Source organism: Bradysia coprophila, unplaced genomic scaffold (genome assembly GCF_014529535.1).
Source record: "Bradysia coprophila strain Holo2 unplaced genomic scaffold, BU_Bcop_v1 contig_732, whole genome shotgun sequence".
Classification (NCBI taxonomy): Eukaryota; Metazoa; Arthropoda; class Insecta; order Diptera; family Sciaridae; genus Bradysia; species Bradysia coprophila.
The window spans coordinates 1,965,579-1,978,337 of record NW_023503972.1 but is presented as its reverse complement, the minus strand read 5'-3'; the positions used below and the strand labels follow the sequence as shown (position 1 = coordinate 1,978,337).

The 12,759-nt window shown below is 35.8% G+C and overlaps 2 protein-coding genes across 4 annotated transcripts in view; one reads left to right on the top strand and one right to left on the bottom strand.

Annotated features, from left to right (window-relative positions):
* Window positions 1-9,664, bottom strand: part of LOC119084161 (synapse-associated protein of 47 kDa) — a 32,602-nt gene extending 22,938 nt beyond the window's left edge. For all 3 annotated transcript variants that reach the window (XM_037194014.1, XM_037194016.1, XM_037194015.1), the window contains exon 1: window positions 9,057-9,664. In XM_037194014.1, the coding sequence (XP_037049909.1) occupies window positions 9,057-9,250 (194 nt within the window). In that variant the 5' untranslated portion in view covers window positions 9,251-9,664. The remainder of the gene's footprint in view (window positions 1-9,056) is intronic.
* A 2,066-nt stretch (window positions 9,665-11,730) lies between these two features.
* LOC119083990 (zinc finger CCHC domain-containing protein 10-like) lies at window positions 11,731-12,628 on the top strand. The gene is made up of 2 exons (XM_037193807.1): window positions 11,731-11,943; window positions 12,010-12,628. Exons 1-2 carry the CDS (start codon window positions 11,897-11,899, stop codon window positions 12,374-12,376), a joined length of 414 nt encoding a protein of 137 aa, XP_037049702.1. The 5' UTR covers window positions 11,731-11,896; the 3' UTR covers window positions 12,377-12,628.
* Window positions 12,629-12,759: the final 131 nt, after the last annotated feature.

Here is a 12,759-nt window from a genome sequence, read left to right as displayed (position 1 = left end):
AATATCAATTCTATACGCCAACCGTAATACTGGCAACAATTTTTATTAATTATAAAGTTGTAGGATGCGTTTTCCATTTCGAACATTCATAGTAAGGGTCACACATAATGGATGTGAGTGTTAACACAATAATGTAGGATTTGTGTGATGGAACGTTTATCAACATACATTTATGGCTAGTGGCTGGAAAATGTTGCTCATGGGAAAACCAATTACGCATTGTGCGAATCTAGACATTGCGTTTATTATAGTTTAGGGTACCATTGCCAAACTTTCAAAATTTTGATAGGAAAGGGTTTCGGATTTAAAGTTTTATTCACTACATCGAAAGCCAGAATACCTGTTAATCCTTTGGAATTAAATCATTTCCCTTCAGCCTCTTAAGGGATCGAATATAATCTAATAAACTTAGGTTCACCTTGTTAAGTATTTGTAACAAGTTATAATTGTCCTTAACATCCTATAATGAAATAAGGACATTCATGTTTTGGTCTGACCCTCCTTCGTAAGACACTTATAAATGGACACTAATAATATTGTTGTTTGTAAGTTAAGTATAAAACCGAAGCTGAGTGTCATGTCTGATTGTACTCGTCTAAGAAAATAGTTTTGACGCAGTGATTGAAAATATCAAAATTTCCTTGCACTGCACACGTTATGTTACGAAGAATAAATGTGAGAAAAAGGGAGGTAAATTTCTCATACTGAACACCGTTATGACAATGTCATACTATGACATACTTTCTCTTAAACTATTTTCATATTCACAAGTTCAGGAGTAAGGTTGTACCTTTAGGCTGAGTTATGAGTTGTACCTACATAACAAATAGTAAAATATGCTGGATAAGCGGGATATGTGTGTGGCTGTGTGTTTTTATGTAGACGTGTCTGGAAAAGTCTGTCTTGAAGCTATGCAAATTCAAAGAAATCCCGAAACTCAAAAAACTTTCGATGTCAGTGCATTCGTCTGCCAGTTATTCGCAGTTTTCCGAGAATTTTGTTTACATTTATGTTACCTTTCGCAAAGACGGCACATCAGTGCCAATTTTTAGGTTTGTTTTGAAAATTTTCAAGAATTTTGGATGGTTTCAGGAATTTCTAGAAATTTCCAAAAATTCGTGAATTTTAGAATTTCTTAATTCAAGAATCTCTTCATGAATTTCGATCATTTTTAAGAACTTCTAGAATTTTCAAGAGTGAATTTCATGATAATAGGCACTGCGTGAAGCAGTTTTCAATCTACGACTTCAACTGATCTAATTATTTTAAGAGAAATCTTGTACTTCAATTTGTTTAAATATGTCCTTTGCTATAAACCGCAAAATTTTGACAAAATTTAACCTGGATAACATAAGATTTGAATGTGGACACAATTGTTAAGTTTGTGGCCCAAGTATAGCGAAGTGGAGCGAGTAGAATAATGAAGAAACACTATCCCAATCGTTTATTATACTCACGTCCCCATTCAAACTAATGCTTTTACTCGATTTTACTTGATTTTGTCAGGATAAAAATGTAGAAGTGTGGAATGCTAATTTACCGCTACATCCAACGTGAAAAGAGTTGCCACATGCAGAAACAGGAATTTTTGTTTAAACAAAAGGATTTAACGTGAAAAATGTGGTGAATGTGGAAATGCATGAGCACTGGAAACTATAATTACGACTAGAATGGCTGCGGTTTGGATTGTTGTCAACGTATGAATAAGATTGCGACCTTAAATTAGGATAGATCTTGTCACCAATGTAATCATTCGCTTCTTCTGCAAAGCAGAATAACAAAAGTGGTTTATCCACCCACCAAATTAATGCATTTTGCTCACTGTTAACCAATCATTTCAATGTTCATTGATACCTATTACGGAATGTGGCCGACAGATAATTATTTTACTATTCCGGCGTTTGTATGCGGTCTAAAATAAGTAAAAGACGAAGCATAAACAGAGGCAGAGGCGGAGAATTTGAATCAATTAGAATCGATGGATGGTGTGAAGCGCTTTTATGTCAGAGAAAATTTTTTAAAGGTCACATTATCAACTACGTAGTCAGGTGAATACATTTGAAAATTCAAAGTTTTTAGAAGTGACAAAGAAGACGGGCTCTGCAGGTAAAACAGGGCCAAAACTATAGTTGACTATATGCCAGAAAAAATTGTTTAAATAAGGTCAAAGAACAGATCATATCGTGTACCAACCGTGCTTCCATCTGTCTGCTTTTCGATGGAAATTCTCCCATCTCATTTTGAAACGAGACAACTCTTTTAGTATGTATTTATATAATGCAAGTGGAGCGTTGGATTCTTTTTCTAGATTTTTAAATTGTTTCTAATATTCCCAAACGCAATTCCAATCATTTACGTCATTGAAAGTGGAATCTGTGGACCGTTAAACTTTTGTAGAGACCCGTTTCTTTCACGCCCTATAAAACCGACCAACCCCAGGAAATAATAATCTCTAAAGGTATGTGTTGCGCATGAAATGGATGGAATTTCATCTTCATAATCCGCTGCTTAAATGTTTTAAAATTTTTGTTCCAGCACGCCGTTTTTACGGTAAAACTTTATTCCTTCATATATTTAAACTTGTTGCCTTTTTCTCTTGAAAGCGTTATGCGAATAAGCGATGTGTAAATTGGAATGTATATGCTCAGCTCATGCTCATCGCATATATTTTATACATGCAATGAACATCACGAACATCGTCACCACAACGAAATTTCATCTGTTCGTCTACCGCAAAAATGAATGGCTTATGAAAATTTTCTAAAGTATGAGAGACTTTTCCACCAGGCAGTGAATGTGTGAACATTGTCGAATAACTTCATTGTTTCAGTTGATTACATAAAACCAAATAGCAATCAACTTCATCAACTATTCACGGAATTGGAAGAAAAAGCTTCGCAGCGAAATATGGTTGAAGAAAAATTGTGAAAAGCTAATTGATTTGGAAGTTCGCTATTTTGCGAAATTAAGTTTTGTGAGAAAGTTTTGCATTTTGTGCGACAGTGGATTAATGTTATTAAGACAATTAAAGTTCTACGGCAAACATTTGTAAGCGAAAAGTAAAACTCTGTCATCATTTAGTCACCGTTCGCTTTTCAAACTTTAAATGTAGCCAAAAGTTTTGGAAAACTAAATTAAACAAAATCAATTGGAATAGTCTGAGAGATAAGGCAAAAATATCGCACACTTCTCACACGAATTACAAATATGAAGCACCAGAATAAGGTAAAGTTGTCATCTACATGCCCAGTCATTGTTTTCTACGATGCTTACCTTGCACCAAAAGCTTCTGATTTTGGAAAGAAAGAGTAGACAGATAGATGAAGTTGAGATGATTCGATTAATACTTTGTACATTCTTAGACGAAAATTGCATCAGGCTGCAACGTCATAGCAAAAAATGTTAGTGGAGTTGCGAGCAAAATTTTTGCCTTTGGACGACAAAATGTTGAGCTTTTCTTGGATCTAACGCCGCTCGATCCAAGAAAAGCTCAACATTTACATGAACGGCGAAGAAACAAAACCCACAATTTGGACGACAAAAGACCTTTTACCTCAAACTATCAAAATTTTACTACACTAAATGTACCGCCTAACCCAGCACTTTTGTAGAGTGACGATCAACCTTGGAGCCATTATTGCACCCATCTATCAATCATCCCAAGAAACATCAAGACAACCTGGAAGTTGAGAGAGTCACGTACTTTCTATACTCAATCATATACAAGTAGAATGATTGAGCGAGGTTCGAGTGCAACATCAAACATTTACCAATAAAAAAAAATTCTCATTTGAACATTCCCTTCAAATAAAACAAGTTTTCTGTCACACAATATGTATTGTCACACTAGGCCAACGCTTGTAACAGGTCAGGTCAATCTGAATTTACTCGAAGGAAGCATCATTGTCTCGAATCTGATTTGATAATTTTTGATCCGGCCGGAAATAACCTGTAATATAGCCAACCTGTCAGGTCAAGTTTCAAGCAAGTTTCAAGTTGACCTGAAATTTTTACAAATTTGTATGAAAATTTCTAAACATTTCAGCTCAGCCCGAAACGTGACCTGACAGGTTTCAAAGATTCAGGTTCAGGTCAGCTCAAGTATCATCATACAAAAAATACCTGCAAAGGTCATATAGGCCTTTTAACAGCGGATCACTTTGTCCGAGCCTTGCGACTCGGTTAAGACTCCGAGTGACAATCTACTCATCTAGTGCATAAACTCACTTGGAGATATAACACGCCCCTCCACAACAAAAAAGAAGTTTTTCCGAAATGCACCCAAAAACTAAGAACGCACATCGATTCAGGTACCTATTGGGAGCTCAGAACAGCATTCAGTAAAATCGGACCAGCTCCTTCCCCATACAAAATTTTTCATTTCATGAAATTTCATGCACCCCTTCGAAACCATTTTGTCACAAAAGTTCAGTGAGTGGACATGTTTTGATCGAACTTAATTTTTTTCTTATAGTCAGAGGTCATACCTTTCTAACGATACCCCACTCAATGTATTTCATGTGAGAAAAATCACTTTGTTGACTTGAAAATTGTCGTGTTGTCGCCAATAGGTCCAAATAGGTCCTTGAATCGATGTGCGTTCTTAGTTTTTGGGTGCATTTCGAAAAAAGTTTTTTTTTGTTGAGGAGGGGCGAGACAAATAACTATTTTAACATGCATAAGATCTAAGAAAACTGGTTTCAGAGCAACGCTATTTCTATTCAAAACCAACCAAGGTTGACAGTATAACAGAAGAAAAATTTGAATTTAGGTCTCTTTCGTGTTGCTATACACATAGCTACAGTCGTTGTCCACTTTGGTCGTCTTATTTCACTGTTAGACTCTTAGCAATAGACTCGTACGATTACTTGTGAATGGTGTGTTACATAACCTCGATGGTTCAATTACGTGAACGTCACTTAACTTCGGGATGTCTCGATCGAACGACAGGATTCACAAAACAGCGCACTTTTTTCATGGCCAACATTTTATGTATAAAAAGTTATAAAACTGATAGCTCGTAAAATGTACATTTTACGAATATTTATGGTGGATTTTCTTCTCTCCTTGTTGTTGTTTAATGAAAATAATAATTTTTCATAAAATGTTAGTATAATACGAAAACACCAACAACAACAACATAAAATCAATTTATCTCTATTTGCACCCAGCACTGGTATCGGGTACGGTGTAAACGATGAAAATGTATAAATCATAAAAATGAAAATTCCGAGAAAATCATATGTCACATTGTTGTAAAATAACATCCCAGGGCTATTGAGATAATAACTTTCATCATTACCATGCCTTTTTTATGTCCGCTTGTGTACACAGAGCACACCCATTATATGATTTGCTGAGTATCGATATTTTAATCATATACGAGTTCAATTATATTTACCCAATTTTACAGTCATATTCGACTCGAATAATCCCGATTTTAGCATTCATCAATTCATCGAAAACTAGAAACAGAAAGCTAATTAATTAAATGCTCAGTGAACCTGTCAATACCGATAGATTCATTTTAAATTCGATTTTCATTGACCTATTCTGGGATTTTGTTCGATAAAAACCCAATTACATAACATCTGCAACACTGTCGCCAAGCGTTATACTGTACAGTGAATGTAACGGTCTGGACAAAAGATTTACAAATTCCAAGATCTGGATGAATGAGAAACGTAGATAAACGAATGAAATTTCATTCTTCTTATAATTCGCTAATGAGACATATGTAACTATTCGAATGAACATCCTTTTAATTCGGTATCAAGATTGAAGTGGATGGTAGGTACGTGTTTGTTGTCGTTGTTATTTAAATTAAAGTTGTTTCAGTGGCAATATATTCTAATTCTGGTGTTGAGCAGATCAAGAATATAAACCTAGTTAAAGAAAGAGAGAGAGAAGGTGGGAGAGAAAGAAGTTGAGAGAGAGAGAGAAGGTCGCTTTTCACGAATCATTTAAACTTTCAAATTTGTGCAGTTGCAACGCACTTTTGGGGAAGGGTTGAAGCTACATCAAAATAATCCCATAATAATCCCTGGAGATCCCTGGAGGTCGGTGGACCCTCGGGACTCGGGTTGAAGCAGAGACTGAGAGTGTTTTTTGTTTCAGCGGCATTATTACTAAACTTCTAATTAAAATGCTTTTGCCGTATTATCCCATTTAACTCACAATTTGGGTCAATCGAAAAGCAGAAAACTTCCACGAAGAGAACATCTGTTTTATAGATCTGAAAGGATTCAATAACGAGAAACGATGGCTTTCGCCTAATCTTTTGGTCAAAGTTTAACAAAAATGAAGAAAAATTGAATCTAACGTCGGATACGCAGGCTCTACTCTTCGAGTTGTCGCTGGAAATTTTTAATTTATTGAGTAAGGCACTTCAAACAAAAGTGATCAATTAGCCAACAGCTGTCAAATCGAGTACTATTTTTGTATGAAATGTTTTTTACAGTGTCCTGCAGTTGTGTCACACACTGTTAAGTTTCAGTACCCTTCTTAAGAGTACAACTTATGCTTGAAGTGCGTTGGAAACAGTCATTATTACTCTTCTGTCAGCTCGTTGGTTAATAAATGAACAGAGAGCAAAGCATACTCGTTCAAAAGCCACAATTTTGAAGGCAATGATCTTCCTAAATAGTATTTTACATAACTAGGGATGAAAAGGTGAAAAGGTGAATTTTGATCCAGGTGAAAAGGTGAATTTTGATCCGAGACGAAGCCAAGGTCAATAAACACTGTAAACGAGACTTTTAATTTTTATCCCGAGCTATGTAATGGATTTCATAATTCAAGCCCTAGTTTCGACGCCATCAGCATGTAAGATCCATCGCATAACTCGGGATGAAAATGAAAAATGTTTTTTCCTGTTATTAGCATACTATTACACGCTTAGGGCGTCAAAAGAAGTGGTTGGAACATGAAATTGGACGCATGTATTGTCGTGAAAATGGCTCACATTCAATAAAGAGATTGTCGTGTATGGGATTTCCAACAAAATCTTCACTAGCATTACTCCAATACTATCTGTCTCAGCAGCTGCCTACATTTAATCCATTTAGCTTAAATCATAATATTTGCATCCAAGCAATGGGAATCCGTCGAATCATTGCTCTAAATTCCTTTATATCAGAATAAATCGAAATACGCTAGACACATTAATGTTCTCATTCCGGGGTCAACCACATTCATTTTTCTCAATCAAATAATCACATCCAGACGACTTGGCGACAATCGTAGTAATAAAACCGTTTCTGATTCCGCATTACAACATTTCATTTCCAAATGGCTGTGAGCAACCATCCATTTTATTCATTCGTACACAAACTGAACTGAACCGAGCACTATTAGCGAAAGGTTACGTGATCAATAGCACGTTTTCACTATGAGACTATACAACATTTTCGTGTTGGTATATCCGTGAAAGCTCACAGAAAAAACATAAATTAAAGAAGACAATATGGAAAGAAACCCATCCTGTTCCTGGAAGAAAACGAAAACCATGACGAACATTATTTTTTTTCATTTGACGCGCGTGGTAGAATTTATGTACAAACTTGTAAATTTGGCGATGAAAAGAAGAAGAGGAAAAAAAAAACGAAACGAAATCTGAAATATTGATTTTTACTGGTGTGTGGCAAGAAACGGAACATAATGAAATGTATGTACTTTGTGTGCCACCAAACGCTACAGGTATAATGGTTTTTCCGGAATACATTCAAAGAAAATACATGCCAGTGAAGGTGTTACGCCAGGAGTAGAACTGGTGAAATACAAAAGTACAACCACCCCAACGCCCTTATTTCGGAATATACAACACCAGGAAAAAAAAGTCTCCTCGCAGTCATTATATAACCAACCAAGTTTGTCGAATCAATTTCAAAAAATACGCATTTTCGTTCTATTCAATCTGATATTGAGCTGTGTGTACGAATAAAACTGTTGTTTCATATGGTGAAAATCAAGTGTAGGATAGTTGGTGTACTCTCTACCCCCATTATCATGCCCATTTTATACCAAACACAAACATGGCTGTGTTGATGGTGAGTTGTTTTATTTTATCTGCTTTCACTGGATATATCGGTCTATTCATTTGAAACTAAATTGAGTTAGAACCGAGTCGAAAAATGTTTAATTCACCGATTTTTTTTGTGTGCTCTTCTTGCTCTCTATTTTTTTACATAATAAAGGGGGGGATGTTAAATCTTCTTCGAGCAGAATATCATCCGGAAATGGGACAATGAAACCATTATGAATGACTCACGCTAATCTTCATCATCTCGTTTCTATTCAGTAGCAACATTTATATCTAATATAGTAGCACAAGTAACTGGGGTGGAATGGGTTGGACTGGGTGGTGGCAGAAGAGAAATTGAAAAGTAGGTGGAATGCATATAAGACGTACACAACCGTCTACAATAATGTATGACATGGCTGGGATTGTATATCATTTTCATAAGCGTGGATTTGGCAAATTTTCATCAATAATTCAGAACCATCCTCAACGGAATTTTCATTCTACACACTTAATGGTGAACATTTTATTGCCTCTTAAAGAGCGTATCATGTCATTATTATGTAAAACAACGAATGGTGTGCTAAAGAGTTTTTAAACCACCCCATCACTACATATGGTTTAGTGTGACAAAGACGTGTCATTACACATTTTTTTCCATTCTGTTCGCCATTCCTTATGTGTACGTGAAACGGGTGACGACGATAATAATTGTTGTCGCCCTCGTCACAACACTCACACTATCGACTTAATATTAAGAGAATGAGGAAATCGTTTATTTTTTCAGATAAAACACTCGGCATGAAAAATGTTCGAAAGTCCGTAAATGAAACAAGCGATTGTCCAGCGTGACTAGAAATAATTTAGAACTCAAATCGTTGTTGCATAAATTTGGATTTCTTGGAAAAGTAAAAGACAAGTCGTTCAGTTTGAACGACATTTGAACAGATCCTAGTGAAAAAGTCAAAAACGTACTAATCAACAACAATATGTTCTAAGGTTAATATTGACCTGGAGCTAAAAAGTTTGATCTTACCTCTGCGCCTTAGCCCCATCGTCACCTTCGCTGGCAATTGGTACGTCTTCCAATTGTTGCTGTGACGATTCTGCAATTTGTGCTGGTTCGATATTGCTTTCCTGAAATGCTGGTGTGGGCACCTCTTCATCCTGAGGTTCTCCTTTAACAGTGCCCATCCACGATGTGACTTGATTCGATATTCCCGAAAACATGTTGGCTTTAGATTCTTCTTAAATTGATTGTTAGCACACACAAAACGTTTCACCCTCTTCTCAATCCAATAATGGAGACAACACACCACAGCTAATTGTCACTTTGCACCTTTTTTTCTCGTATTTTAAAATTAAAATTTCCTTTTTTTTCCAAACCACTTAGCAAAATGATTGCCCACTTTTCAAAACTACTTGGGGAAAATGTTGATTGTTTTCACACCGAAATCCTATAGTAATTCCATTACGATTGACATAGCTGTTTACAATATTCTGAATTTTTTGTTTTCAATTTTATGTTTCACAAAATCCGTTTGCAGAAAATTTTAGTTTTCGTTTAACTGGCAGATTTTTCACAACTATCGCGAACGAAGAAAAATGATTTTTGTTGTAGAAAAATCGAAATTTGTAAGCTGTCAAATGTTTTAATGCGCATAACGTTGGTCATGCGTCAAACGAATATGCAGAAAACAGAGGCGTAGTGTTTTCTTGAGAGAAAAAAGAGTTGCAACAGAACCGTTCAGTGTCTTCAGTGAACGTGAGAGAATATGGTTAGGTTTCTTTAAAATGATAATTGTAAACACTTTACTTCAAGCACATAATAGCGATGAGTGTACTTGACTTAAAGTGACACATTGAGAAAAAATGTCAAAAGTATGTAAATAGTGAGTAGGTAGCGCCATCTGCTTTTAGATAGTAACTATATAATGTGAAATACATACACTCACCTCAAAATAGTTCCCCTTATCATGTTAACATGTTACACACATTTGTGCATAAGCAGTGAATTCGAGTATAAAGGGAATCATACTGAAACTATGACAAGTGTGGTATACTAAAAAAAACAGAGAGTCGCGTGAATATTTTGAGGTGAGTACAGTCAGTCATTTCAGAAAAAGGCACCAGTATCACCGAATTACCGTTAAAATTGTTTATTTAATCAGCTCAGCTGATCACAAACTTTACGGAACCCAAGTTTTTGGTGAGTTTTCTGTGTCGCCATTACATATATTAGGGATAAACCATTACGGCTCGTGAATTTCGTGAGTATGGCAATTTCGTGTACTTTTGACATTTCTTTCATAGATGTATTTTATGTCAAAACTCGAAATCATCATCACCAACACGACGAACCGTAATGGTACCCCTATTAATAACAGTTGTGGATTTGCATTACCTTCAGTGTTTATATACTTTGGTAATCAGCTGAAATGAGTCAAGGCTGTGCTGTATACTTGGGGAGGTCACGCAGATTTTCATTTTATTAGATACGTGGGAACACATAAAATAGAATTCATCTACTACGAAGTTGTCAAATTTAAGAATCCGCATACGATGAAAATATATGAAACTGTCAAATTTTGTGTGTGTCACTCGCGTACAGCCTTGGGAACGAGCAAAACCAATACCATTTCTAGGAAACAAACTACTTTTATTAGGGTGGTGAAAGAATCAAGTAGCCTTTGGAATTTACATGTAGATTACAGCGTAGTCAGTCAAAATGTAGAATAGTGTTTGTAGAGCTGGGAGTTTGGTTGCTAGAGAGAGTATTGGTAAAACACGATACTTTTCACATCAAAAAAACCAATATGTTTCTAAAAGTGTTTACTTCTCCACTCCCATCTCAGAGTGACACTCTGGTAAATATCTATGAGATGTCATAGCCGTGAAGTTGCTGACGAAAAATAGATCGCTGACATTCGTGTAGTCGGTTGGCCTGTAGAGGCGCCACATTTTTTTATAGTACTTCATTCTTACTGGACTATTTTTTGCGAAACAACTTCACAATTATTCATTCCTATGAAATGTCACAGCAGTGAAGTTGGTTCACATTAAAATAAGCGCAGTGACAGCAGTAATTTTATGACAGAATGTACTAAAATATGGGAAAACTCTATTACATTTCTTCTTAGTTTGTAAACATCATTTTCATATTGACTAAATATACTATAAATGTAATTAGAAATTTACGAACATCTATTACATTTGAGTTGAGCTCTAGTTTGCAAACATCATTTTCCTAAATTTTGACCTCTGGCAGGGCGATCGCATGCCAAATTTTGTGTGCTAACTAAATAACAGCAAACTTCACGAAACGGGGTAATTTTTGAATTCTTTTTTAAGAAAACGAATAAACTGAAAATTCTTATAAAAAGTGTATTGAAGTAACTTGAAGTAACGGGAAAACGTTTATATTTGAAGTTAAGCAAAACAAAATTACTAAATTATTCCAAAAACGCACTATTTTCGCCAACTAAAGAGATCTATTCAGTGAGTGGTTTCGAAAGATTCAGTTTGATTGCATGAGTGGACCAACTGTTAAAACAACTGAACCAGCCTAACTAACAAATTTAGTTCGCATTAACTGCACAATTTTAATGTATGAAGGTTTCCCACTATTTTTCAACGACCCATAGCAAATTTATGCGCCACCTAGTTTTGTGTCTTTGAACTATCTATTATTTGACATAAGTATTGACATACACTTCAGCGTCGTTGGCTCGCGTTGTATTGTCATTGTCAAGTCAAGTGTCATTGTTCGTCAAAAGATATTTTGTTTACTTCGGACAGTTTCACATTTTATTTAATTTGTTGATTTCCTTACCAAATTCCAATAATTATTCCCACGTTTCAATCGATCCGCAAAAAATGACGTTAGGAGGTCTTGCTGCTCAAAAATTGGGACAGAAACGAAGGTAAAATAACTAAATTTTGCGTCTATCATCAATGGCGATTAATTGTTTCTGCTGGAAAATTTTCAGAAATGAGAAACTAGCCGCAGCATTTCCGAACGGTGCTCGATGCCAGAAATGCTTAGAATACGGCCACTGGAGCTTCGAATGCAAAGGAAAACGGAAGTTCGTGCATCGTGATTCGCGCACAAAAACGCTCAACAAGAATATCACCGAAATGACTGAAAAAAAGAACCCCAAATCCAGTGCACCACCAGCGAAAAAGGCCAAACAGAGTTCGAGTAGTGATAGTGATGACAGCAGCGATTCCGATTCGGATGATTCAGACTCCTCATCGGATAGTTCGGATAGCTCAGAGGACAGCAGTTCGTCATCGTCGTCATCGGATTCCGGGTCAAGTTCAAACAGCGATTCAGAATCATCGGATTCGAATTGAAAATTTGATTATTTTTTGGTCGCCTAATTTTGATGTGTGTGAGAAAGTGTAAATTTTATGAAAATATTTTACTCAAACTTTGGTTTATTCCGTAGCCGATTTTGTTGTAATTTCTGAACTAAACCTTTGATTGGTAAAATTTTAGAGAATAAGTTTGATGAACAAAATGTTCATTTGACGGCTGGGAAGGTGTTTTTAAATTGTAATTTAGTTGTCGATTGTTTAGTCGAATAAATTGAGCATACAATTTCAGGAGAAGTGTTACTTTCATTTGTATGCGAGTGTTACATTCCAAACAATGTTGTTTGCCATCCCACAACCCACATTTGAATATTGATAGAGAGAGAGAGAGAGAGAAGTAACATCCAAATAAAGAACAAGAC